This window comes from Ovis aries, chromosome 24 (genome assembly GCF_016772045.2).
Source record: "Ovis aries strain OAR_USU_Benz2616 breed Rambouillet chromosome 24, ARS-UI_Ramb_v3.0, whole genome shotgun sequence".
Lineage (NCBI taxonomy): Eukaryota > Metazoa > Chordata > Mammalia > Artiodactyla > Bovidae > Ovis > Ovis aries.
Window position 1 is genome coordinate 37,309,738 of NC_056077.1, and position 26,035 is coordinate 37,335,772.

The window sequence follows — 26,035 nt, forward strand, 5'->3', positions numbered from 1 at the left end:
GCCTTGCTTCTTGTAGGCAGAACCCCTTTCCGGTCTAGTTTCTCACCATCTATGTGCCTATGTGCCCTTCCTTGTCTGTTTTTTGTTTATTGGCTGCATTGGGGGGGTTTTGGGTAGTGCCACAGAGATTGTGAGATTGTAGTTCCCTAACCAGGGGTCAAACTCAGGTCTCCTGCCTTACAAGGCAGATTCTTAACCACTGAACAGCCAGGGAAGTCACAGTTCATTTTTGCTATTATTTTCTGTTTAAAAAATTCAGCTTTATTGAGATATGATTTACTTCTAGTAAAATTCACCCCTTTTGGTGTATGGTTTGTTGAGTCTTGACAGAGGTATACAAGTGTGGAATGACCCCTACAATCAAGATATAAAGCGTATCCTTCATCCCCAAAAGATCTTTCACCGCTTTGTTGTCAGTCCTTCTCTTGTACTACTGATGGTTTTGTCTTTTCCAGAATGTCATGTATTTGGCTTTTTTCTCTTAGCATAATGCTTTTGCAATCTATCCATATTATTGTATGTATCGGTAGTTTAATAGTGAGTAATGTTCCATTGTATGTATGTATATCAATTAGCTTATCAATTCTTCAGTTTAGACGTTTAGTTTTTTCAATTTTTTTTTACTATTATGAACAAAGCTGCTATAAATATTTGTATACAGGAATTTGTGTGGACATATATTTCTTTGATAACAGCTAGCAGTGGGATTATTGACTCATCACTTCATGGGAAATAGATGGGGAAACAGTGGAAACAGTGTCAGACTTTATTTTTGGGGGCTCCAAAATCACTGCAGATGGTGACTGCAGCCATGAAATTAAAAGACGCTTACTCCTTGGAAGAAAAGTTATGACCAACCTAGAGAGCATATTCAAAAACAGAGACATTACTTTGCCGATTAAAGTCCATCTAGTCAAGGATATGGTGTTTCCTGTAGTCATGTATGGATGTGAGAGTTGGACTGTGAAGAAGGCTGAGCGCCGAAGAATTGATGCTTTTGAAGTGTGGTGTTGGAGAAGACTCTTGAGAGTCCCTTGGACTGCAAGGAGATCCAAGCAGTCCATTCTGAAGGAGATCAACCCTGGGATTTCTTTGGAAGGAATGATGCTAAATCTGAAACTCCAGTACTTTGGCCACCTCATGCAAAGAGTTGACTCATTGGAAAAGACTCTGAGGCTGGGAGGGATTGGGGGCAGGAGGAGAAGGGGATGACCGAGGATGAGATGGCTGGATGGCATCACTGCCTCGATGGACGTGAGTCTGAGTGAACTCTGGGAGATGGTGATGGACAGGGAGGCCTGGCGTGCTGCGATTCATGGGGTCACAAAAAGTCGGACACGACTGAGTGACTGAACTGAACTGATGGTAAATATACATTTAATTTTATGCATTTCCTCCAGCAGTGTGTGAAATTTATAGTTACTCTATATCTGAGTCAGCATTTTGTATTGTCAGGTTTTTATTTTAGCTATTGTATCAAGTTTAATAGTATCTCATTATGGCATTAATTTCCATTTCCTTAGTGGATAATCATTTGAGCATCTTTTCACATGTTTATAGCTGTGCATATCTTCCTTTGGTGAAGTTCAAATCTGTTGCACATTTTAAAAATTCAAGTGTCTTATTCATGAAGAAGAATTATCTTTAGATATTCTGTTTTTAAATGATCACACCAGTGTTTTACAAATGTTTTCTCCCAGTCTGTGGCTTCTCTTTTCATTTTCTTAACAGTGTTTGAAGAGCAAAATTTTAAAATTTTGATCAACTTCAGTTATCAAGTTTTTTTTCTTATATGGTTCATTCTTTGTGTGTTCTGCCTAAGAAATCTTTGCCTAATCCACGGTCACAAATTTCTGTTTTCATCTAGCTGTTTTATAGAAGTTTTAGATTTTACATTTAGATCTATGATGCATTTTGAGATGATCTTTGTAAATGGCTAAAGGAGATTAAAGAGACATGACAATTAAATGCAATGTATTACTTTGGATTGAATCTTTCACTAGGAAAAAAAAAAGCTATAAAAGGCATAATTAAGTCCATTGTCAAAATGGACACCCACCCCCAGGGACCTAACAGGTCTGCCGGCTTTACATCAAGATCCCAGTCAAGTCTGGTAAATGCAAATGGAGGCGGGGCATCCAGTAAACACGCGTGCCCGGCGCTCGTCCCTCCCACTGCCCTCTGCCCTGCCTACGCACCCCCCCCCCCCCCCCCTACCTCCCCCCACCCCCCACCTCCAGGCAGGAATCGCCGTAATGGCTGGCCAAAGTGCGGCCAGACCTGCCTCACAGGCACCCAACCTGGACTCACGCAGAAGTGGTGGTGAGGCGCCTGGCCCTGGCTTGGAGGTCCTGAGGATTTTTGACATGAGGGACGGAGTTACAGGTGAGTGATGGCAGAAGGTCCAATGGACCTTCATATATATTTCACATGTATCTGTGAAATGCACCTTGAAGAGTGCCTCACATATAGGAAGCGCTACACACGTCTGTGAAAGAAGTAGGAAAGGAAGAAAGAGAAGGAAGGATTATAAATGAGTGGTTTCAACTAAATGAGGGATTGTAGAGCAGAGGGAGGCAGAAGTAACCAAATAAGGCTTAAAGAGCTGAATACAAGACTATAAGGTGAACATTCCGAACCGACCATATGAACATGGCCTATGAAAAGACTACTTATGGGTTGTTTAGACACAGTCAGTCAAGCATCCCTTCTGCTGTCTTTGCCTTTGACCTCTCTAAAGTCCTGTATTCAGACATACTTTTGCTTCAGCCTAGCCTAGTGTAATTGTTCCAACCATCCGCCGCTCCAGTGGCAAATCCCATTTCAAGACTAACACATTTACGTCTTACTTTTTCCTTTAGATTCTAAGATAAAAGAAAAAAGAATGAAAAGTCTTCAAGACAGAAGAAAATGGTGGAGGGTGGGGGGAGTGAAACTTCCAGGGCATTATTAGGAGAAACCAAACAGCATGCCAGTGATAATGGGCAAGGCTGTGAAATCAGGCAACGAGGAAATGCTTAGACACCTGGGAAAATAGCCCAGAAACAATATATCTGTTGTCTTCATAAACGACACAGGGGAGAATGGGAAGAGTTCTGGCAGAGCCCCTGTGCCATCAGGAGACACAAGCCAGAGAGAAGCCCTACCAGTGTAAGGGACGTGAGGAAAGCTGTAGCCAGAGCAGACCTGGAAGTCCACAGCCAGGAGACACTCCAAGTGGGTGGTGAGTGCAAGAACAGCTTTAGTCCTGGTCATGCCTCGCCATGCCGAACACGGGAAGAGGCCACATCACTGCCCTGACTATCAGAAAACCTTTCATGCACCATTCAGAAGGTGCAGCAGAGAATCCACGCTAAAAAAAGCCCAAAATGTAGTGACAGTGGCAAAAGCTTCATACAGAGCTCAGTGTTCTCATCACCACCAGCTGATGACACTGAGGAGAAACCCCAGTTCTTGTGGAGAATGTGGGAAAAGCTTCAGGTAAAGCTCACACCTGGATGAGCACCAGAGGAACCAACCATAGGAGAGACAGACCCTAGAGTACAGCGTGTGAGGCAGCTTCCAACCTCAGCATAACTTTTGGCTGCACAGGAGAGAAAGCCTGCAAATCCTGGATGTATGGCACCAGCTTACTTGTACACTACAGAATCTATCTGGGGGAGGAAACTCACCAGTGTCAGGCATAGAAGAGGTCTGGTCTTTTACCTGAGATACCAGAAAACTCACAGCTCCGGAATGGTTCAACAAGGAAAAATCCTGTACGATTAGATTACTTTGGTCATAAGAAACTACACCGCCCCACAATGGGTGAGGGGAAGGGCTGACTACGAAGGGGGTCCTGTGAAGCAGAAAGACCCACTAGAGGGGGGACAGGAGGACACGGGGCCGGGGGTGGGGGTCGCAGGTGAGGGGTGGGCTGTTTAGAATCCCAGGACTGGGGAGAGGATGCAGCCTCCCTGGGAGCCAGGCAGCTGGCACTGCCCTCCAGGGGCTGAGGGGTGAATTTGACCTCAGGTGGCGTGGAGCAGGGTTTCAGCTCCTGAGGTCACGGAATGACAGAGCTGAATCCTGGCCACTAGACCAGTGGCTGGTGACAAGGCCCTGGCCCATTGGCTTTGCAGAAGAAATTCCCACAAAGAGGGAAAGCAGTGAAACCAGTAGTGTTTATTAGGAGTAAAGAGTACAGTACATGCAGATAGACACACAGTGGGCTCAGAGAGAGTCACACTCTTGTGGTGGTTTAAATCACTTTTATGGGACATTTCTTCCAGTTTTTCTTTGGCCAATCATTTTGATTTGCCTGGTCCAGAGTCCTCATTTGGTGTATCTCAGGGTCTTCCCTCACATTCGCAGGCATCTCTCAGCCAAGATGGATTCCAGCAAAGAGGCCTTTTGGTAGCTTGGCATCACTCCCCTTCTAACCTCCGAGGAACTTTCTAGTCAGAAATTCTCCTGGACATAGAGAATGAAAAACATGTGGTCACTTACCTTTGGTCCGGGCAGGTCCCAGCCTCCTCTCTCGATTGTCCTGCTATTCTCATCTTGCAGTACTGGTGCACGGGAAATGAATTTTCAACTGTTCACCCTGGCGTGGTGGTGGGGGTACCCATCTACCTACTGCCATGCAAGAGGATATTACAGGGGGAGGCAGAGATAGTAAAGAATTTAAAGCAGGAAAATGAGAAAGGTAGTGTTTTCGCCAGAATGAAGTCAGAAAATTCCAAGGGAACTTTGAAGTTTCTGAGCTGTTTCAAACTCAAAGGAAAAGCTAGCCCACCTGTAAGAGGGGTGTCTGGATTTACGTGGGGCAGGGGGCCGGATGCTGAGATTTTAGGTCCGCAGTGATTCCCACACCGGGATGGTGGAGGGAACAAGGTGGACAGTGCAGCACAGATTTACACTAGAAGGGCGTGTGATCCTAACTCTGAGCACTTTGCTTCAGGTCCCTAAAGAAACTGTGCGTTCCCATGGAGTTGGAGCAGGCTCTTCAGGGAGGGGAGGGACAAGGAAAGCCCTGATCTGAACTGGGAGCTCTGGGCTAGGACAAGGAAGGGTTCTTTCCTGTACATCTAAAGTGCTCGTTTTAAGCTCCTGGCTTGAACAGGTTTAAGATAAAACCAGACTCTTTCTGCCCCCTTCTAATGTCTATGCCAGAAGCTTTCTCTATCTCCTTTATACTTTAATAAAATTTTATTACCAAAAGCTCTGAGTAATCAAGCCTTGTCTCTGGCCCCGGATTGAATTCTTCTCCTTCAGGGCCAAGAATCCCTGCGTCATGATTCAACAACAACATTTCATCTTGGGGGCTCGTCCAGGATCCTTCAGGACAAGATGGGAGCTGACAATTCCAGCCTCACTCCTTTGAACTGTATCCTGAAAAACTGGGATAGATTTGATCCGCGGGGCTTAAAGAAGACACACCTGGTCTTCCTATGCGATACTGCATGGCCACGGTATCCATTGGAGGACTGCAAAAGATGGGCCTGATAACCTATGTGAGCTCACTTCTGCTGACTCCAAATATCCTGAGTCTGCTGTTCGATTTTCAAGACAATGCCTTCCTGTCCTGGACTCACTCCTACACTACATTCCACTATCAGTCTAACTGCTGGGTCTGTGGAGTACTCCCCTCTTCATCAGTGGAAGGCTTCCCGTGGTGGACATCTCCACTTCAAGGAAAAGACTTTCTCCAAGTCTGTGAATACTTTCAACAACAGTCACATGCGATGCCTCTTCTTCATCTGGTGACATCTACCAACCCTAAAATGGACTGGTGCAACACTTCGTACTTTAAATATGGACATAATGTGACTTTTAATTTTGATTTTTAACTTGTTTTCATGACTCAGTTGCCCTGCATCCGTAACTGTATAACTGGATTTGTTTCTAGCCGCATGAAAGCTTTTAAGTTACAAATGGTTGCTCAAACTCCTGCTACTGCTGCAACTTTCTCCAGCTTCTATTTGGGGCCCCTGGATCAGATATCCTCAATATGAGGATTAGGAGAATATGGTGCCTTGCCAATTTAGGGACAATGCCCCTTCTCAGCAGTTGGAAGCAGTTATGGAACAAAAATGACGCCCTTTTTCCCTAGGCAACATAATTCTCCTAAAAGAAAAAGGGGGGGATGAGAGTCATTTCTTAGGCAGATTATTAAGAAGTCTAGGGGTCCCCAAGGAGAGAGGGGTCTGGAATTCTCAAGGAGGAAGAAAGGACACACTTTTTTTTCCTTCTCTACATTCTTTAGGATTATATAACAATAATGTATCCTGCCTGAGGACAGTCTCTGGATTACACCTTCTGGCTAATTCTGTAAATATGGGAGTAGACCTGCTCTTTACAAGGGTTATATAACAATAATGTATTCTGCCTGAGGACATTCTCTGGATTAAACCTTCTGGCTAATTCTGTTATCTTAAAATGTAAATTATGAGAGTAGGTCTGGTGAGGTCTTTACAACCCCAGACATTCTTTGGATTCATTGGAGAGTATATAACTTCATTGCTAACACTAACAAGGGGGTACTCTTTCTGCCCCCTTCTGATGTCTATGTCAGAAGCTTTCTCTATCTCCTTTATACTGTAATAAAACTTTATTACACACACAAAAAAACAATAAGATAAAAGCATACAATTCTGTGGGCCACTTATGTCTAAAACTAAGGTGTGACTTTGCCAACAAAGGTCCGTCTAGTCAGTTACAGTTAGTTCAGTTGCTCAGTCGTATCCGACTCTTTGCGACCCCATGAATCGCAGCACCCCAGGCCTCCCTGTCCATCACCAACTCCCGGAGTCACTCAGACTCACGTCCATCGAGGCAGTGATGCCATCCAGCCATCCTCATCCTCTGTCATCCCCTTCTCCTCCTGCCCCCAATCCCTCCCAGCATCAGAGTCTTTTCCCATGAGTCAACTCTTTGCATGAGGTGACCAAAGTACTGGAGTTTAGCTTTAGCATCATTCCTTCCAAAGAAACCCCAGTGTTGATCTCCTTCAGAATGGACTGGTTGGATCTCCTTGCAGTCCAAGGGACTCTCAAGAGTCTTCTCCAACACCACAGTTCAAAAGAATCAGTTCTTTGGCGCTCAGCCTTCTTCACAGTCCAACTCTCACATCCATACATGACCACTGGAAAAACCATAGCCTTGACTAGACGGACCTTAGTTGGCAAAGTAATGTCTTTGCTTTTGAATATACTATCTAGGTTGGTCATAACTTTTCTTCCAAGGAGTAAGCGTCTTTTAATTTCATGGCTGCAGTCACCATCTGCAGTGATTTTGGAGCCCCCAAAAATAGTTTGACACTGTTTCCACTGTTTCCCCATCTATTTCCCACGAAGTGATGGGACCACATGCCATGATCTTCGTTTTCTGAATGTTGAGCTTTAAGCCAACTTTTTCACTCTCCTCTTTCACTTTCATCAAGAGGCTTTTTAGCTCCTCTTCACTTTCTGCCATAAGGGTGTGTCATCTGCATATCTGAGGTTATTGATATTTCTCCCGGCAATCTTGATTCCAGTTTGTGCTTCTTCCAGTCCAGCGTTTCTCATGATGTACTCTGCACATAAGTTAAATAAGCAGGGTGACAATATACAGCCTTGACGTACTCCTTTTCCTATTTGCAACCAGTCTGTTGTTCCATGTCCAGTTCTAACTATTGCTTCCTGACCTGCATACAGATTTCTCAAGAGGCAGGTTAGGTGGTCTGGTATTCCCATCTCTTTCAGAACTGTCCACAGTTTATTGTGATCCACACAGTCAAAGGCTTTGGCATAGTCAATAAAGCAGAAGTAGATGTTTTTCTGGAACTCTCTTGCTTTTTCCATGATCCAGCGGATGTTGGCAGTTTGATCTCTGGTTCCTCTACCTTTTCTAAAACCAGCTTGAACGTCAGGGAGTTCACGGTTCACGTATTGCTGAAGCCTGGCTTGGAGAATTTTGAGCATTACTTTACTAGCGTGTGAGATGAGTGCAATTGTGCAGTAGTTTGAGCGTTCTTTGGCATTGCCTTTCTTTGGGACTGGAATGAAAACTGACCTTTTCCAGTCTTGTGGCCACTGCTGAATTTTCCAAATTTGCTGGCATATTGAGTGCAGCACTTTCACAGCATCATCTTTCAGGATTTGAAATAGCTCAACTGGAATTCCATCATCTCCACTAGCTTTGTTTGTAGTGATGCTTTCTAAGGCCCATTTGACTTCACATTCCAAGATGTCTGGCTCTAGATGAGTGATCACACCATCGTGATTATCTGGGTCATGAAGATCTTTTCTGTACAGTTCTTCTGTGTATTCTTGCCACCTCTTCTTAATATCTTCTGCTTCTGTTAGGTCCATACCATTTCTGTCCTTTATCGAGCCCATCTTTGCATGAAATGTTTCCTTGGTATCTCTAATTTTCTTGAAGAGATCTCTAGTCTTTCCCATTCTGTTCTTTTCCTCTATTTCTTTGCATTGATCGCTGAAGAAGCCTTTCTTATCTCTCCTTGCTATTCTTTGGAACTCTGCATTCAGATGCTTATATCGTTCCTTTTCTCCTTAGCTTTTCGCCTCTCTTCTTTTCACAGCTATTTGTAAGGCCTCCTCAGACAGCCATGTTGCTTTTTTGCATTTCTTTTCCATGGGGATGGTCTTGATCCCTGTCTCCTGTACAATGTCATGAACCTCATTCCATAGTTCATCAGGCACTCTATCTATCAGATCTAGGCCCTTAAATCTATTTCTCACTTCCACTCTATAATCATAAGGGATTTGATTTGGGTCATACCTGAATAGTCTAGCGGTTTTCCCTACTTTCTTCAATTTGGAGTCTGAATTTGGTAATAAGGAGTTCATGATCTGAGCCACAGTCAGCTCCTGGTCTTGTTTTTGTTGACTGTATAGAGCTTCTCCATCTTTGGCTGCAAAGAATATAATCAATCTGATTTTGGTGTTGACCATCTGGTGATGTCTATGTGTAGAGTCTTCTCTTGTGTTGTTGGAAGAGGGTGTTTGCTATGACCAGTGCATTTTCTTGGCAAAACTCTATTAGTCTTTGCCCTGCTTCATTCCGCATTCCAAGGCCAAATTTGCCTGTTACTCCAGGTGTTTCCTGACTTCCTACTTTTGCATTCCAGTCCCCTATAATGAAAAGGACATCTTTTTTGGGTGTTAGTTCTAAAAGATCTTGTAGGTCTTCATAAAACAGTTCAACTTCAGTTTCTTCAGCATTACTGGTTGGGGCATAGACTTGGATAACTGTGATATTGAATGGTTTGCCTTGGAGACAAACAGAGATCATTCTGTCATTTTTGAGATTGCATCCAAGTACTGCATTTTGGACTCTTTTGTTGACCGTGATGGCTACTCCATTTCTTCTGAGGAATTCCTGCCCGTAGTAGTAGATATAATGGTCATCTGAGTTAAATTCACCCGTTCCAGTCCATTTTATTTCGCTGATTCCTAGAATGTTGACGTTCACCCTTGCCATCTCTTGTTTGACCACTTCCAATTTGCCTTGATTCATGGACCTGACATTCCAGGTTCCTATGCAATATTGCTCTTTACAGCATCAGATCTTACTTCCATCACCAGTCACATCCACAGCTGGGTATTGTTTTTGCTTTGGCTCCATCCCTTCATTCTTTCTGGAGTTATTTCTCCACTGATCTCCAGTAGCAGGCGCGGCGGCCGAGAGGAGCTACCCGAGGAGTGGTGGCTGCACAGGCACAGGAGGGCCTAGAGGAGCTCTCCCCCGTTGAAGGTCAGGAACGGCGTCGGTAAGGAGATACCATCTAGTCAAGGCCATGGTTTTTCCAGTGGTCATGTATGGATGTAAGAGTTGGACTGTGAAGAAAGCTGAGTGCCAAAAAATTGATGCTTTTGAACTGTGGTGTTGGAGAAGATCCTTGAGAGTCCCTTGGACTGCAAGGAGATCCAACCAGTCCATCCCAAAGGAGATAGGTCCTGGGTGTTCATTGGAGGGGCTGATGCTGAAGCTGAAACTCCAATACTTTGGCCACCTGATGCAAAGAGCTGACTCATTGGAAAAGACTCTGATGCTGGGAAAGATTGAAGGCAGGAGAAGGGGACGACAGAGGATGAGATGGTTGGATGGCATTACCGACTCAGTGGACATGAGTCTGAGCAAGCTCCAGGAGATGGTGATGGGCAGGGAAGCCTGGTGCGCTGCAGTCCATGGGGTCACAAAGAGTTGGACATGACTGAGTGAACTGAACTGAACTGAAGGTGTTTCTGCCTATCAGCTTGAAAACAGTCTGAATAAAAAGTTGTTTTTGCCAATAAATAAGCAACTACACCAGATGAAGGAAGGAATCCACAACCCAAAGGTGACTTGTCTTGTGAATAAAATACCACATAAGCAAAGCTATCTATTGTTTTCCTTTACCCCAGGATGAACGGCCTAGTGTTGGATAGATAGCTGAGGCACTAACATATAAGTGTGTCTTCTCATTTCCCATTTCCTACTCTACATTTCAGCTAGTGGGTTGGAGTTGGAGGGAAATACCAAGCAAGCATTAGAGGTGTTGAGATCAAAATCCATAACCTGGTACCCCAGAAGAAAAACATCCAAATACAATGTAGAGAGTTCACTTTAAAAAATGCAAATGGAATTTTTAAAACTATACATACACATATGACCCAAAGTAGTAAAGACTTAAAGGGAAATCTCACACAATCTGTATTTTTCTTCTTTATTATGTATATGGAATCATCAGTTCTGTCGCTCAGTTGTGTCCAACTCTTTGCAAACCCAAAAGTCCTGACTCTTTGGACTGCACCACGCCAGGCTTCCCTGTCTATCACCATCTCCCAGAGCTTGCTCAAACTCATGTCCATCAAGTCGGTGATGCCATCCAACCACCTCATCCTGTCATCCTCTTCTCCTGCCTTCAATCTTTCCCAGCATCAGAGTCTTTACCAAGGAGTCAGTTTTTCCGCATCAGTTAGCCAAAGCATTGGAGTTTCAGCTTCAGTATCAGTCCTTCCCATGAATATTCAGGACTGATTTCTTTTAGCATTGACTGGTTTGACCTCCTTGCAGTACCAGAGACTCTCAAGAGTCTACTGCAACACCACAGTTCAAAAGCACCAGTTCTTCAGTGGCTCAGCTTTCTTTATAGTCCAACTCTCACATCCATACGTGACTACTGGAAAAACCGTATCCTTGACTAGACGGACCTTAGTCGGCAAAGTAATGTCTCTGCTTTTGAATATGCTATCTAGGTTGGTCATAACTTTTCTTCCAAGGAGTAAGCCTCTTTTAATTTCATGGCTGCAATCACCATCTGCAGTGATTTTGGAGCCTCCCAAAATAAAGTCTGACACTGTTATACGTGTGTATTATTCATTATATTTATTTTTATTATTTTTTTTTTTTTACATTTTTTTGCCTAATCCAGGGTCGGCTCTCTAAAAAGTCACTCTGGACTCCCAAAAGGAGGGTTTTAAAATACCTAGTTACACAAGGGTTCTGCCCTGGAGATCTTGCTACAATCGGTGGGAAAGGAAAGTACTTGGTGTAACCAACCTGGGAATCACGTGGCCTAGACCACTCCATCTGCGGCGGTTGATTGGCTCCGACCAGAAGCGGCAGTTGCGATGAGACATGAGTGCCCCGCCCCTTTACTCGCACACTCCCCGCGACCCGCCCCATCGCTTACCCCGATCAGAGAGTTGTGACTCCTCCGAGCTTCCTAGAAGGTCCTCGGGCGGGGACGCTCTGCTCGGCCTGCGCTAGTGATCGGGCGACAGACACAGGGATCTTCCGCATGGACACCTCAGGTGGAGGTTAGCCGAGGTCGCGACCTAATTCCGAGTCTGGCCTGGCTCCATAATGGAGGCCAGCTCCATGGCGGCCGCAGGTGCATCCTGAGGACTTCCTGGAGGAGGAGGCACGGCTGGGGTCGGAGGCGCGGAGGTTTGGGGAGAAAAGAGCTAGTGTGATGGGTGGAGTGGGGTGCCAGGGGAAGCCACGGTGGCCCCGCCACAGGTGTGAAGGCTGGAGAGACAACCCCCTTTCCCTCGAATCCCGTGCCCCGCCCCCCCCAAACCCCCGGTCTTCAGGGCATTTACTGAGAGACTTCCTGAAGACGCCAGCCTCCGAGTATCATGTCAGGTCTTCTGGCTTTAGAGAAGTACAGAGTTCGATGAATGAATGGTTGGTTAATGCTATTGTTTGCTTTGGCTTTGTTTGTTAGTCGCTCAGCCCTGTCCGACTCTTCGCGATCCCCATGGACTGTGGCCCACCAAGCTTCTCTGTCCGTGGGATTCTCCAGGCAAGAATACTGGAGTGTGGAAGTTCCCTGGTGGTCCAGTGGCTAAGACCCTGCGCTCCCAATGCAGGGGGCCTGGGCTTGATTCCCAGGTCAGGGCTTGATCCCAGATCACACATGCTGCAGCTAAGACCCTGTACAGCCAAATAAATGCACATTAAAAAAAAAAAAAAAAAAAGAATGGGTAGCTATTCCCTTCTCTAGGGGAATCATCTGCACCCAGGGATCCAACCCAGGTATCCTGCATAGCACATTTTGTTATAAATTGAATTATGGATTCTGAGTTCCAAACGCACAGTGCTCACAGCAGGTAATCTACTTTACATAGTGAAAGGGTCGATGTCCCTTCCCCAGCCATGGAGCTATTGATCACAAGTGCCTCCTTGTTTAAGAGGCAATAGGGCCTACGAACAATGTTTTTAAGGAAGGAGAACAGAATGCGACAGACTGTCTTAAAAATGCACTTACATAAAACAATCTTTGCCAGTGGCCAGAAAGGCACTAGAAAAAAGTGGAAATCCTCTGTATCTCGTCATTTGTGTACTCCCTGAGAGAAACATTAGATTTATTAAAGAAGAACCAAAGTGGAGGCCACAGTGTAAGTATATTCCCAGGCCAACTACCCAGAGCTGCAGAAACAAAACTTTAACTGTCCTAATTTCCCATGAAGAGCTGGCTCTGTCCTTAAAGGAAACAAGCTTTCTTCACGTCTGGGTAACGTTGCAGCTCCCTAGCAGCTACAAACAAGTAAACTTGTACCCTGGTACTCTTCTGAAAGGACTGTCAGTTCTAGTAACCAGTCCCAAGAGAAAACAATGTACTTCCTCATTCCTGTGCACAGGAGGAAAATAATTTTCTCTCTACCCTTCTGAGTACTTAGCTGAGATTCCTGCAATAAAAAATGAAACAAACAAGTTTCTTAACATGTATACCTCAGGTAAGAGGCTTCCCAGGGGGCACAGTGGTAAAGAATCCACATGCCAGTGCAGGAGATGCAAGAAACATGGGTTCAAACCTTGGGTCAATATTCTTGCTTGGAAAATTACATGGACAGAGGAGCCTGGCAGGCTGCAGCCCATGGGGTCGCAAAGAGTCGGACACGCCTGCACATGTATGCACACTTACCTTGTATAAACATGGAGATTCCCAAGGAAAAATGATTAACCCCTGAGATGGCTTAGAATTCAGGTCTATTATAAATGGAATCTTCATAGGGAAGAGAGTTGTTTAGTTGCTAAGTTGTGTCTCCTAAGACTCTCTTGAAAGTCATGACTCTTTTGAGACCCCATGGACTATAGCCCACCAGGCTCCTCTGTCCATGAGATTTCTCTGGCAACAATACTGGAGTGGGTTGCTGCTTCCTTCTCCAAGGGATGTTCTTAACTCAGGGATTGAACCCACGTCTCCTTCATTACAGGTGGATTCTTTACCACTGAGCCACTGGGGAAGTCCTAGGGCAAGGGGAGGGAGGTTCTATACCTGGAAGAGGCTGAAGCTGCAGTTAGGCTAAGTATTAGGTGTCAGTTTGCTGACATGGGGCTTAGCACAAGTGAGTCCACATGGCTTGTGAGATCTTCGTTCCCCCAACCAGGGATTGAACCTGATCCCCAACAAGGAAAGCACTGAATCCCAACCACCAGACCACCCGGGAATTCTCCTTTTGCCCACCCACCTTTTTAAAAAAACAGCTGTTTTTTAAGTGCCTGCAGCTCAAAATAATCAGTTTTCCAAAGTGGTATATTAGGGAGTGGCTTATTCTGCCGCCCATTTACATGTTTTATAAACTGAAGGGTAAGTGCGGAGAGCCTAACTTGAGACTTTCTATTTTGAAGCCTCCTTGTTCGCAGTTTGGTTTTCACTCCATAAACTGTTCATATCAAGTAAAGTCCTCTGAATTTTCTTTTGACAACAGCTGTGCCTGCTCAGTTGGTGTCCAACTCTTGACCCCATGGACCCTGCCAGGCTTCTCTGTCCATGGAATATTCCAGACAAGAATACTGGAGTGTGTTTCCTTTTCCTCCTCCAGGGGATCTCCCCAACCCAGGGATCGAACCAGAGTCTCCTGCCTCTCTTGCATTGCAGGTGGCTTCTTTATCACTTGAGCCACCTGGGAAGCCCCTTTGACAACAGTTAGCTCTTTATATATCATATGTAGCCTAAAATCTCTTATAACTTCCCTAAAATCATTATTATACTCTCTGAGCTGATTCTGTGTGACGTAAAAATAGACTCGGACCCCCCAAATGAGAGCAGGCAAAGGCTCTTCAGGCAGAGCTTGCTATACTAAGCGATCTAGGCACCATCACATGTTTGGCAGAGAGTCAAAAGCAAGCAGGAGAAACTTTAGTGTGGAAAAAAGGGAAAACTCAACTATGCTGAGTTTTGAGAAGATCAGCTTGGAAAAGCTGGAGGCAGGTTAAGTAAAAGAAGCAGGACTCTCCTCCACCCAGCCTCGGGGAGCAAGCAAGCAGGGGAACCTGTTCTCTGTTCTTGCTCCCCGCTGCTGCAGTGGCGGCCCCAATAAAACCTTGCTTGGAAACCAAAAAGGCGGGATGTCCTCTGTGATTTGGTAGGGGAGCACAGCCGACTTTCTCTGCTGGTCCTGGGTGGAGGAGGGGTACACATGTTAGGGACAAGTTCACACTTGCCACCCAAGTCCTGATTGGGCGCCTGTTGCCACGTTGCTTCCGGTTTGGGTTCCAGGCTGGAGCTACAGGTCGCAGGTTAGTGTTCTGTTTTTTCCTATAGTCTGGTCCCTTGATATATTGAGTCTCTCATTGAGGTGCTGAAGAATATATTCTAGAGAGAGGCGGAGGGCAGAGGTGCAGGTTTCCTAGGATAAAAATTAGAAATTGATCTAGCATCAGAAATTCCTAAGACCATTCTAGCCATTGCTTTCATTGTAATCCCACATTCCAATACCAAACACTGTGACTTTGTACTACGTGAGGTTTGATGGCCCCACTGGCATTCCCCGTCTAAAGTCTGTCTAGTGAGAGAGCTTTGATTCAGGGCTGACCTTAATTGTTTTCTTTTTCTCTCCAGCTTAGCCTGATGGCCAGGATCCAGCCCCATCTCGGAGGCTAGGCCATGGAAGCCATGTCCCTGCCAGTCCCATGGAAGGTGAGCTGGGTTCCCCCTGCCTCCACCTGCTCAGTGTAGTCTCAGCAGCCAGGCAGTGCTTTTCACATGGCCTTTGGGGTTGAACCATCTTTATCAGCTGGGGGGTGTTTCCTTCTTGGAAGGTACGATGTACAGAGCTTGAACTCTGGGCTCAGACAGGCTGAAATCCAGGCTCTGTTTTAGACGTGTCACCTAATCTCTCTGGGGCACAGTTTCCTTATCTGTAAAATGGGGTCATGACAGTAGCTGTCATGTGAGGATTCAGTGAAGTGAGGCTCTTGGAGTGCTTGGCAGAGGATCTAGTGATGTTTCAAGCGCCCTGTAGGTTTTAGCTGCCATCACCACAGTTGCTGCCTGTTTGTGTCAGTGAGCATTCTTGTGTACCTACTGTGTGCCAGGTAGTTCTGTCCTTTGTGCTGGGAGAGAGACTCTTACCCTAAGGATTTTCCAAGCCGTTTAGGGAAGGAGATATGGAAACAAGCTCATATAATTCTGATCCCTTGCATTAAAAGGTACAGTAGAAGTTTAGGTACTGATTTGGTAACAAGAGGGAGGGTGATTGGGAGAAGTCAAGTTGAAGTCAGAAGACGCATGAGGAAGCCATTGTGACCATTTGTAAAGACCAGTCTTGGACAGGAGGGAGTGCAAGGGGAAGTCTGACCCCACTGGCCCAGCGTGTCCACATTTGCCGAGGGAACACAGAGCTCTGCCTGCCTTTCTGGTGTCATCTCCCGCCTTGCCTGAAATCAGAGGACCTGCACGTGGGGATGTGAATGTTCTTCCCCACCCCCCAACCCCCCCACCCTTGTGCATCCCCTGTTCTCCCCGCCTGCAGGCAAACTCACCTCTGCATATGTTAACACTCAGCTCAAAAATCATCATTTCTTAAAAAAAAAAAAAAAAAAAAATCATCGTTTCTGTGAAATCTCTGATTTCCTGCGGTAGCTGTATTGCTCTCCCCTGTGTTCACACGTGGGCAGAGGGCTGGCGCGAGGCTCAAAAGGACACTCCAGGGGAGCTATGAAGATTGAAGTCAGAGGGGGGTTTGTGGGGTGACTGCAGATATGTGTGTAGGTTTTCTTTTACAGAACTGGTCCAGTTAGGGGTGGAGAGAGAGTGGAAACAAGAGGAAGGCAGGCACAGGAGCATCACAGGAGCATCTCTGTAAAGACAGGAACAGCATGTGCATCCTTGCTGGCCTCGGGGAGGGAGGCAGGCGGGGAGCGCGTGCCTGGGGAGGACACAGCTGTTTCTCTGCTTCCTCACTTCATCTCTGCCCTCAGGCACGTGGGGTATCTCTACACATGGAGCAGTTCTGACACCAGCTGGGTGCCCCACGATTTGACTCGGTTCTGACACTATCTGAATGACCGCAGCAGAGACCAAACGGCCAGAGAAGCCTCACACACTGACCACGTGTCCCTCTAGAGAACATGTGTGACTCTAGTGCAGAAGAAAGAACATACGTGGCCTGAGGGTCAGAGCTTGAGCTGAGCCCTGAGTCTGCTAATTAACTGGATGAGCCTTGCCTGTAGAACAACAATAATACTGTAGCCCACAGAGTTGTGATAAGAGCTGCAGCTGTAATGAGTCTCTGTATTTCCAGGGGCTGCTGTCCTTTGAAGACGTGGCTCTGTACTTCACTAGGGAAGAGTGGGACACGCTGGATTGGGCTCAGAAAGCCCTCTACAGGGACGTGATGCTGGACAACTACAGACATGTTGTCTCCTTGGGTAATGAGTTGGCTTAAGATTTGACTTTGAGTGTCTATGCAAGTCCTTGGTTTCTTACGTGCAATGCCCAAAGCAGAAAAAGCTCTGAAAGCCAGTTTTATCATAACTCATTTGGCTAAAAGACCTAACCTGAAGTCATCAGGTGATTAAACCTGATTTTATCCTGTAGGAAGCTATTTATCATCCTTTTTCTCATTTGGTCTCCATATATATGTGTATGGCATCAGAAATATCAGAATATTTTTTTTAAGGTTTCAGCTCAACCCCTGTTGAGGGTGGTACATAATAGAAACTATACCCACACTCAAGTCACCTTCCTGAAATCTGGAAACATTTTGAGTCCTGAAACAAATCAGGCCTCAGTGTTTTCAAGTAAAGGATTGTGGATAATGAGTAGTTTCCTTTTGTTTTAGAGTTTGAAGACATTCATCCCCCAGCCTGAATCCTCCACATCTGTAAGACTTCTAGGAGTTGAAAAGATTGTGGCCCATGCAGATTCCAAAGTCTACCCTCTTCCTCTCTTGAAAAGCCTTTTTCTTTCTTCTGTCTGAAAATGGTTTCCTTCTTTGCTTACACCATCACCGGGTGCCCAGGAGATGATTCTTCACTGACTTCACTTCTGTACCTGCTCAGCTTCCATCTTCCTGGGAGCCCACCCTTGTCTTATTCAATGCAGTCTCCTACAGAGGGAGGTTTCTCGATGGATTTTTCTTTCTGGAGTATGTTTGACCCCATGCTGACACTCTTGGCAGATTCTTGACCACCTTTGTGTGATTGTCCACCCATCACTGGATGCTTTAATGTTTATTTTTGTTTTGAAAGCATTCAGGGGCTCCCAGACAGCCGTGTGATCACAAGGGTCGCCAACCAGTCCACTTAAAACCATTCTGTTCTTCACTAGTACAGTACTAAGTTACATGAGATATTCATCATTCTTATTATGAAATAGGCTGTGTGTTAGACAATTTTGCCCAACTGAAGGCTAATGTAACTATTCTTGGTATGTTTAAGGTAAGTAAGACTAAGCTATGATATTCAGTAGTTTAGGTGTATTAAATGCATTTCTAACATATATTTTCAACATATGATGGATTTATGAAGAATGGATTTATTGGAAAGTTATCCTGTGGTAAATGGGCTTCCCTCATAGCTCAGTTGGTAAAGAATCCACCTGCAATGCAGGAGACCCTGGTTTGATTCCTGGGTTGGGAAGATCCGCTGGAGAAGGGATAGGCTACCCACTCCAGTATTCTTGGGCTTCCCTTGTGGCTCAGCTGGTAAAGAATCCTCCTGCAATGTGGGAGACCTGGGTTCGATCCCTGGGTTGGGAAGATCCCCTGGAGAAGGGAAAGGCTACCCACTCCAGTATTCTGGCCTGGAGAATTCCATGGACTGCCCAGTCCATGGGGTCGCAATGAGTCAGACACGACTGACTTTCACTTACCCTGTCCTAAGAAGAGGATGGTCTGTGTGTATATACACTCACACATGTAGTTTTTCGGGAGGGAGGTGCTCCAGGTCTTGGTTGCGGCATGCAAGATCTTTCACTGCAGCACACAGACTGTCTAGTTATGGTCCACAGGTTTAGCTGCTCAGCAGCATGTGGGGTCTTAGTTCCCTGACCAGGAATGGAAACCTGTGTGCCCTGAATTGCAAGGCAGATTCTTAACCACTGGACCACCAGGGAAGACCCTAACACATGTAGTTTTTAAAAACAAATTCAGATCGTAATTTACATGGACTTTGAATCATGCTACATGTGAGTTTTGTATTCTGCTTTAAAATACCTGGGGAGCCTTTTCCTGTTTTAAGAAATGTCCTTTGAACTCTTGGATTTTCAATATTAGCCTAATACTCTGCCTTCATCATATCTGGCTACACTTTAATCCTCCCCCTGTTGACATCTGGTTTATTTCCAGTTTGCACTGTTAGGATTCTGCTGAACATTTGGGGGGCATTAACCTTTGCCCATTAACCTTTGTCCTCATTTCCCTTAGGCTCTATTCCTAAGAGTGAAATGACCATGTCCACGAGTGTGAATATTGTTCAGGCTTTCAATCAAGATGCCGAGCTTTCGCAAAGATGGTGCCGATTCCTCTCCTGATAATCCTGATTATTGTCCTGATCTCTGCTTGTTGCTGCAGCCCTGCCACCCAGACCCCCAGGGGTAGACTGAGCTCTGGGATCTCTCCTGCCACTCGCTAACCACCACATCCCATTTACTTCCCCACGAGTAGGATTTCAGTTTCCCAAACCTGAGGTGATCTGTCAGCTGGAACAGTGGGAAGAGCCGTGGATCCTGGATCTGCAGAGAGCGGGGACTAGGAAGGCTTCCGGTAGTACCTGCCCAGGTGGGTGAGGAGCAGACCTGGCCCCTGGGGGTCATGCAGAGTTGGGGACACCATCCAGGAGGCCCCGCCTGCACCCGGATACCAAGCCCGGAGTTTGGCATGTGTTCTCCTGCTCATTCATCCCTACTGTCCCCTGATGGTGGTGGGTATGATCGTTGCCCCTGTTCCCCAGAGATAATCCTCAACTGGGATTGGATTTCAAGTCTGCAAAGCTCATCCTCTTTCTCCTGCAATAAAGCTCATCCTATTTCTACTAGAGGCAGGCTGGTGCTTTCTGACAGCTCTCGGGCCATTCCAGATAGTCCTTTTTTCAACCCTCATCACTTACCCTTTTTCTCTACTTTCTCTTGTTCCCTTGCTTTCATTCTGTTTTCCACATCCCCTTGGTGTTTCTTGATGTTCCTGCCTTTTCCTACTTACTGAGTCCTGATGGCTGCTTCTTTCTACCCTTTACCACATCCCTCCGCTCCTTGGATTCTCAGCCTCAGCTCTGTTGACGTTTTGGGCTGTTTGATCCTGGGCCTCACAGGATGTTAAGCAGCATCATTGGCCTCTGCCTACTACCCTCCAGCAGGACCATCCGTGGTTGAGAGTCACTGCTCTGTTCCGTTGGCTTTTGTGCTGTTTCTCAGGTTCCTTTTCTTTTCTCTCTGATACACTGCTTCCATTTTAAGCAGTTGTTTCTCCCAGAATTGTGAAAAACGTGCGTCTCTAGAAAGTACAAGATGCTCCCTCTCTCCTAGAGCTATGTGACCCTGTTCGGTACCAACAGGAAGCTGTTTTCCCCACTAGTGGAGAAGGGTGTGTTCAGTTCTCATGTTCTCTGACACACTTGTGCATATGTTAGTTGGTTAGTTCATGATGTCAAGAGCTCTTTCTGATATGAAAGCTGAGGGTCCTATGAAAATCAGAATACTGGCTCTTTAATATGGCGATGGAACCAGGTGAGCACTTCTTAGCCTTGTTTGAGTCTCTCATATCACAAACAGTTGCTTCTTTCCTTTTCTTCTGTAGCAGTCAGGTAATTTGTATATTCTTTTTATTTGGCTAGATTCGGAAGCCAGATTCCAGACGAAAGAGCTCACCCCAAAGGAGAACACTTCTGAAGATTTAATGTTATGGAAGATGTCAGCGGTAAAGCAGAAAACAGCCAAGGAGCCTTCAGAAGAGTTGCGTGAATATAATGAATTTGTGGACATTTATGGATTTTCACTCCCTGCTACTGGTGATGAGTGCTGTAAGGACTTCCTTCAAAGCCTTAACCTTAATCACAGTCGGAGAGCTCAGACAAGGACACAGCAGGGCAAATATGATGAGTACGGAAAACCCTACCATCACAGATCACAGCTTTTGAGGCATAAGAGAACTCTGACAAACGCAAAATCTTACGAATGCCACGAATGTGGAAGAGCCTTCCAGCGGCAGGCAAATTTTGTTCGACATCAAAGACTTCACAGTTCAGAGAATCCCTTTGAGTGTGACATATGTGGGCAGGCTTTCAAACAGAAGTCCGCTCTGATCGTCCACAAACAGTGTCACTCACAAAAAAAGCCATATAAATGTCACGACTGTGGAAAGTGTTTCCGTCAGATGGCATATCTCGTCGAACATAAGAGGATCCATACCAAAGAAAAACCCTATAAGTGCAGCAAATGTGAAAGAATGTTTAGTCAGAATTCAACGCTTATTCGACATCAGTTAATCCACAGTGGAGAGAAACCCCACAAGTGCGCTAAATGTGGAAAAGCCTTTGGCCGGCACTCAACCCTTATGAGCCATCAACAGATTCACAGTAAACAGAATGCCCACAAATGCAGTGAGTGTGGAGAATCCTTTGGTCGGAATGTCGATCTCATTCAGCATCAAAGGATCCACACAAAGGAGGAGTTCTTTGAGTGTAGAGACTGTGGGAAAACCTTTAGCTTTAAGGCGAATCTTCATCGACATGAGGTTATTCACACTGGAGAGAGACCCTACAGGTGTGACAAATGTGGAAAGTCTTTCAGTTGGCGCACAAGCTTTATTAAGCATCAGGGTACCCACAGAGAGCAGCTATCAGCATAAGATTAACTGGAAAAGCTACCACTTAAAGCCCAGAACTTAACTGCTACGGCAAGTATGTATAACCTGATTGTTTAATGAAAATTAATAAACAAGAACTGTTTTTTCTGTGGGGACCCTCTCCTTGTAGCCAACCTTCTGGATGCAGTAATTAATAGAGCACTTCCTTGGTGGTCCAGGTGTTAAGACTCCGTGCTTTCATTGCAGGAGGTACGGGTTTGATCCCTGGTCCCCCTAGTCAGGAAAGTTCCACATACCACACGGTGCTTCCTAGGTGGCTCAGCAGTAAAGAATCCACCTGCCCATGCAGGAAACGCAGGTTTGATCCCTGGGTGGGAAAGATCCCCTGGAGAAGGAAATGGCAACCCACTCCAATATTCTTGCCTGGGAAATCCCATAGACAGAGGAGTCTAGCAGGCTATAGTCCATGGGGTCACAAACAGGTAGACCCAACTTAGTGACTAAACAACAACAAAGATATCTATTTACACATTTATCCTTATATATAAATTTCTAAGGCCTATGTATATATGTATTTCCACAATCCCTTTTTTTCTAAATTTTACAATTTAAAAAATCTGAGAGCAAACATGTTTTCTTATGATCCGTTTGGTTACCAAACCTGAGATGACCTGAATTTATTTGCTGGTGAAATAAAGACTGTTTATCCCCATTAGTGTACATATTCACACATTTTGTTCCAATATGTTCAGTAATGGAGTGCTGGCTTCCCTGGTAGTTCATCTGGTAAAGAATTCACCTGCAATGCAGAAGACCCCAGTTCAATTCCTGGATTGGGACGATCCCCTGGAGAAGGGTTAGGCTACCCATTCCAGTATTCTTGGGCTTCCCTGATGGCTCAGGCTGTAAAGAATCCACCTGCAAAGTTGAAGACCCTGGGTTGGGAAGATCACTTGGAGGAGGGCATGGCAACCCACTCCAGGATTCTGGAGAATTCCCCATGGACAAAGGAGCACGGTAGGCTACAGTCCATGGAGTTGCAAAAAGTCAGACACAACTGAGCAACTAGCCACAGCACAGCACATGGAGTATTGGTGCAAACCCCTAAGCGGTTTTATGTAAAATGCCTTTCTACAAATGGAAAAATTCTGATTTTTGAAACACTTATGCCCCAAGGATCAAGGATCTAGGGCTTTGAAAGAGTCACATGTCACATCAGTGAAGAGTAGCAGTACAGTTATTGGACTGACAATAAATAACATCCCCACTTTAAGAACTTTCTTTCCGAATGCCAAGCAGAAGCCCTGATAAGACAAAAAGTAAAAGGCAGCTTGGTTTCCTGATGGCGGCTCTCTGTACGGGTAAGAACCAATCTGGAAACCAGCAATCCACCCCTGTTCAGTTTAGTCACTCAGTCTTGTCCACTCTTTGTGACCTCACGGACTGCAGCACACCCAGCTTCCCTATCCATCACCAACTCCCGGAACTTGCTCAAACTCATGTCCATCGAGTTGGTGATACCATCCAACCACCTCATCCTCTGTTGTCCCCTTCTCCTCCTACCTCCAATCTTTCCCAGCATCAGGGTCTTTTCCAAGGAGTAAGTTCTTCACATCAGGTGGCCAAAGTATTGGAGTTTCAGCTTCAGCATCAGTCCTTCCAATGAATATTCCGGACTGGCTTCCTTTAGGATGGACTGGTTGGATCTCCTTGCAGTCCAAGGGACTTTCAAGGGTCTTCTCCAACACCACAGTTCAAAAGCATCAATTCTTCAGCTCCATCAGTATGGATGTCCAATTCAGATGCATACATGACTGCTGGAAAAACGATAGCTTTGACTAGATGGACCTGTGTTGGCAAAGTAATGTCTCTGCTTTTTAATATGCTGACTAGGTTGGTCATAGCTTCTCTTCCAAGGAGCAAGTGTCTTTTAATCTCATGGCTGCAATCACCGTCTGCAGTGATTTTGGAGCCCAAGAAAATAAAGTCTGTTACTGTTTCCATTATTTCCCCATCTATTTGCCATGAAGTGATGGGGCCAGATGCCATGGTCTTCCTTTTTTGAATGTTGAGTTTTAAGCCAGATTTTTCACTCTTTCACTTTATCAAGAGGCTCTTCAGTTCCTCTTCATTTTCTGCCTTAAGGGTGGTGTCATCTGCATGTCTGAGGTTATTGGTATTTCTCCCGGAAGTCTTGATTCCAGCTTGTGCTTCATCCAGCCCGGCACTTCACATTATGTACTCGGCACGTAAGTTAAATAAGCAGGGTGACAGTATACAGCCTTGACGTACTATTTTCCCAATTTGGAACCAGTCTGTTGTTCCATGTCTGGTTCTAACTGTTGCTTCTTGACATGCAAACTGATTTCTCAAGAGGCAGGTAAGGTGGTCTCGTATTCCCATCTCTATGGGAATCTACCCTGAGGAAGAGCCAATTACAGGCAACAGGCTTCACTATAGGAGACTAGCTACCTGCCCTAAAGGCTTTCCTTAGGCTGTGACCAAAAGCTAAGCCATACAGTCTGGCAAGTAGGCCTTAGACAATTAAAAATTATTAAAATAAGCCCTTTGCTCACCAAAATGAATCCAGTGTGGGTCCTGAAGGGGACAGGATGCCAAGATAGATGCTTTAGTCCTATCATTCGAAGTGGCAATGTGATCTCTGCTCACCAAGATGAATGGCCACAGAGGCCCCCAAGCCATTCTGTCATCATCTGCCAATAATGCCACATCCACTGTGACACCTGATGGGGCAATAATGGTTACCACAGACTGTTCAGAATCCTGCCAGAAGTTAAGATTGTGAGAAGCAAGGGCTCAGACTCCACCTCCCCAGCCCCACTGCACTGCCTGGTAGACAACCCCGGTTGAAGCAAGAATGTCGTTAGGAGGTTAATGGGAGGGCACAAACCCTATCCCTTCAGTTCCCACCCCCAAGGCCCCCAGGAGCTTCCCTTGTACCTCTGTGCCTTTGCCTTTGAGACCCTGAAGTTCTAAGCAGGCCTTTGGATCTTCCAGAATAGGGCTCAGAAATTTATAAACAAACATGAGCTAGACAGTAGATGTAAATGACTTTATAACTCCTCTCCCAGCTCCGATCAGGTCTTCTATCACTCTGTTAACAAAAATCTAAATTTACCATCTTGCCAGATGATGTGCTAGGGCCTACGGGAAAATACAAAGAGTAACAAGATCCCAACTGTCCTGAACTGTGTGCCCTACCCCCCCAGTGTGACTTAATGGCAACAGAGCCCTTAGGGAGGTGATTAAGGTTAAATGAGGTCATGAGGTTGGGTTCCTCAAGCTTAAGACTAGTAACCTTTTAAGAAGAGGAGAGAGACACCAGGAGTGCAGGGGCATGGAGCCAGGAAAGACAACAGTAAGAAGTCAGCCTTAGGCAAGCCCTGGGGTGAGAGCTCTGAGAAATCCACCCTATGGACACCTCAGGATGTCTTGTCTTCAAAGCCTTTCCTAAAATACTCAAAATTCAGGGTAAGTCAAGGCACTAAGTTGGGCTGGAAGTTGGGGAGGGAAACGTGGAAGAGAAGCACATCCTGCCGGGGGTACTAACCACACAGTTCCTCAGGGAACCGAAGGGCAGCAGATGCCACACGCCTGTAGGACAAACAGGACTGGTTCCGGAAAGATTACCAGAAGCGCATGACGGTCCCCACCCCCTCACCCGGGAGCTCTACCCTCATAGGTTTTCTCTAGGAATCTAGGAGGTCTTTCGGTCTCTGTGGTTCCTCTACAAATTGAGAGAATTTAAACCTCCTCCTCAGTCTAAGAAATACCTAGAAGCAGGTCCTCATTACTGAGAAAGAAGTGAGGAATTGATGGGGTGGAAGGTGCAGCTCATAAGTTTTAAGAACTATTAATAGCACACGGTACGTTTCTAATGGCTCCTTCTGCAGGGAAAGGACCGCAAGCTGGTGACCTGGACCTGGTCACACTCAGATGGCTCTGATACTTTTGTGGGGGCAGGGGGGGTGGTGGAAACCTTTGACTGAATCAATCAGTCTTCCTCCCTGCCCCAGTACTGTGGCAAACATTTCTGTAGAATTCGACCTGTGTGCTCCATGCACCCATTGCAGGTCTACTGTCCTGATCCAGATTGCTCTAACTTGCCTCAAACTGACCAGACAAAATATATGACCCCAGTGGTCTGTTTCCCTTCGCTTTGGGAGGTTTGCAAGGTAAGATGATGATGGATGTGATGATTGAGTAGCAGCAAAAAAAAACTTCACAAATGTTCAGCTCATAACTTTTTTCTGCAACTAAGAGATGTAAGCCTGCGGGTTGGCACAGTTTTCAGCTCACTAAGGAGTTTCTGGCAATCAGAGGTGTTTGTAAAGGGAAGAGGCTGCCTCAGGATGCAATGAACCCATCAGTGGAAGGGTTTCATGTAGAAAGGAAGCTGCCAGGAAGTGTTCTCTCCAGTTTAACACAGTTATTAAGCACTTGCTGCATGCACATGTCTACAACTGAATGGTGATCAAACCCTTTACAAGATTCTATTAATGTTTTTACCATTT

The 26,035-nt window shown here is 45.7% G+C and overlaps 1 protein-coding gene and 1 long non-coding RNA gene across 13 annotated transcripts; both read left to right on the forward strand.

Moving 5' to 3' along the window:
- Positions 1-2,265: 2,265 nt before the first annotated feature.
- On the forward strand, positions 2,266-10,361 carry LOC121817858 (uncharacterized). Its single transcript, XR_006057943.2, has 2 exons — positions 2,266-2,385; positions 5,257-10,361. It is a non-coding gene; the product is annotated as an uncharacterized LOC121817858 (long non-coding RNA).
- A 1,384-nt stretch (positions 10,362-11,745) lies between these two features.
- On the forward strand, positions 11,746-23,506 carry ZNF789 (zinc finger protein 789). Of its 12 annotated transcripts, none has more exons than XM_060405699.1 (6): positions 11,746-11,890; positions 12,197-14,994; positions 15,317-15,394; positions 17,001-17,127; positions 19,365-19,478; positions 20,530-23,506. In XM_060405699.1, exons 3-6 carry the CDS (start codon positions 15,362-15,364, stop codon positions 21,540-21,542), a joined length of 1,287 nt encoding a protein of 428 aa, XP_060261682.1. In that variant the 5' UTR covers positions 11,746-11,890; positions 12,197-14,994; positions 15,317-15,361; the 3' UTR covers positions 21,543-23,506. The 12 variants fall into 12 exon arrangements, with proteins under 12 accessions (XP_060261682.1, XP_060261680.1, XP_060261679.1 ...); XM_060405697.1 differs by having other exon boundaries at positions 12,197-12,869; XM_060405696.1 differs by having other exon boundaries at positions 12,197-12,363.
- Positions 23,507-26,035: the final 2,529 nt, after the last annotated feature.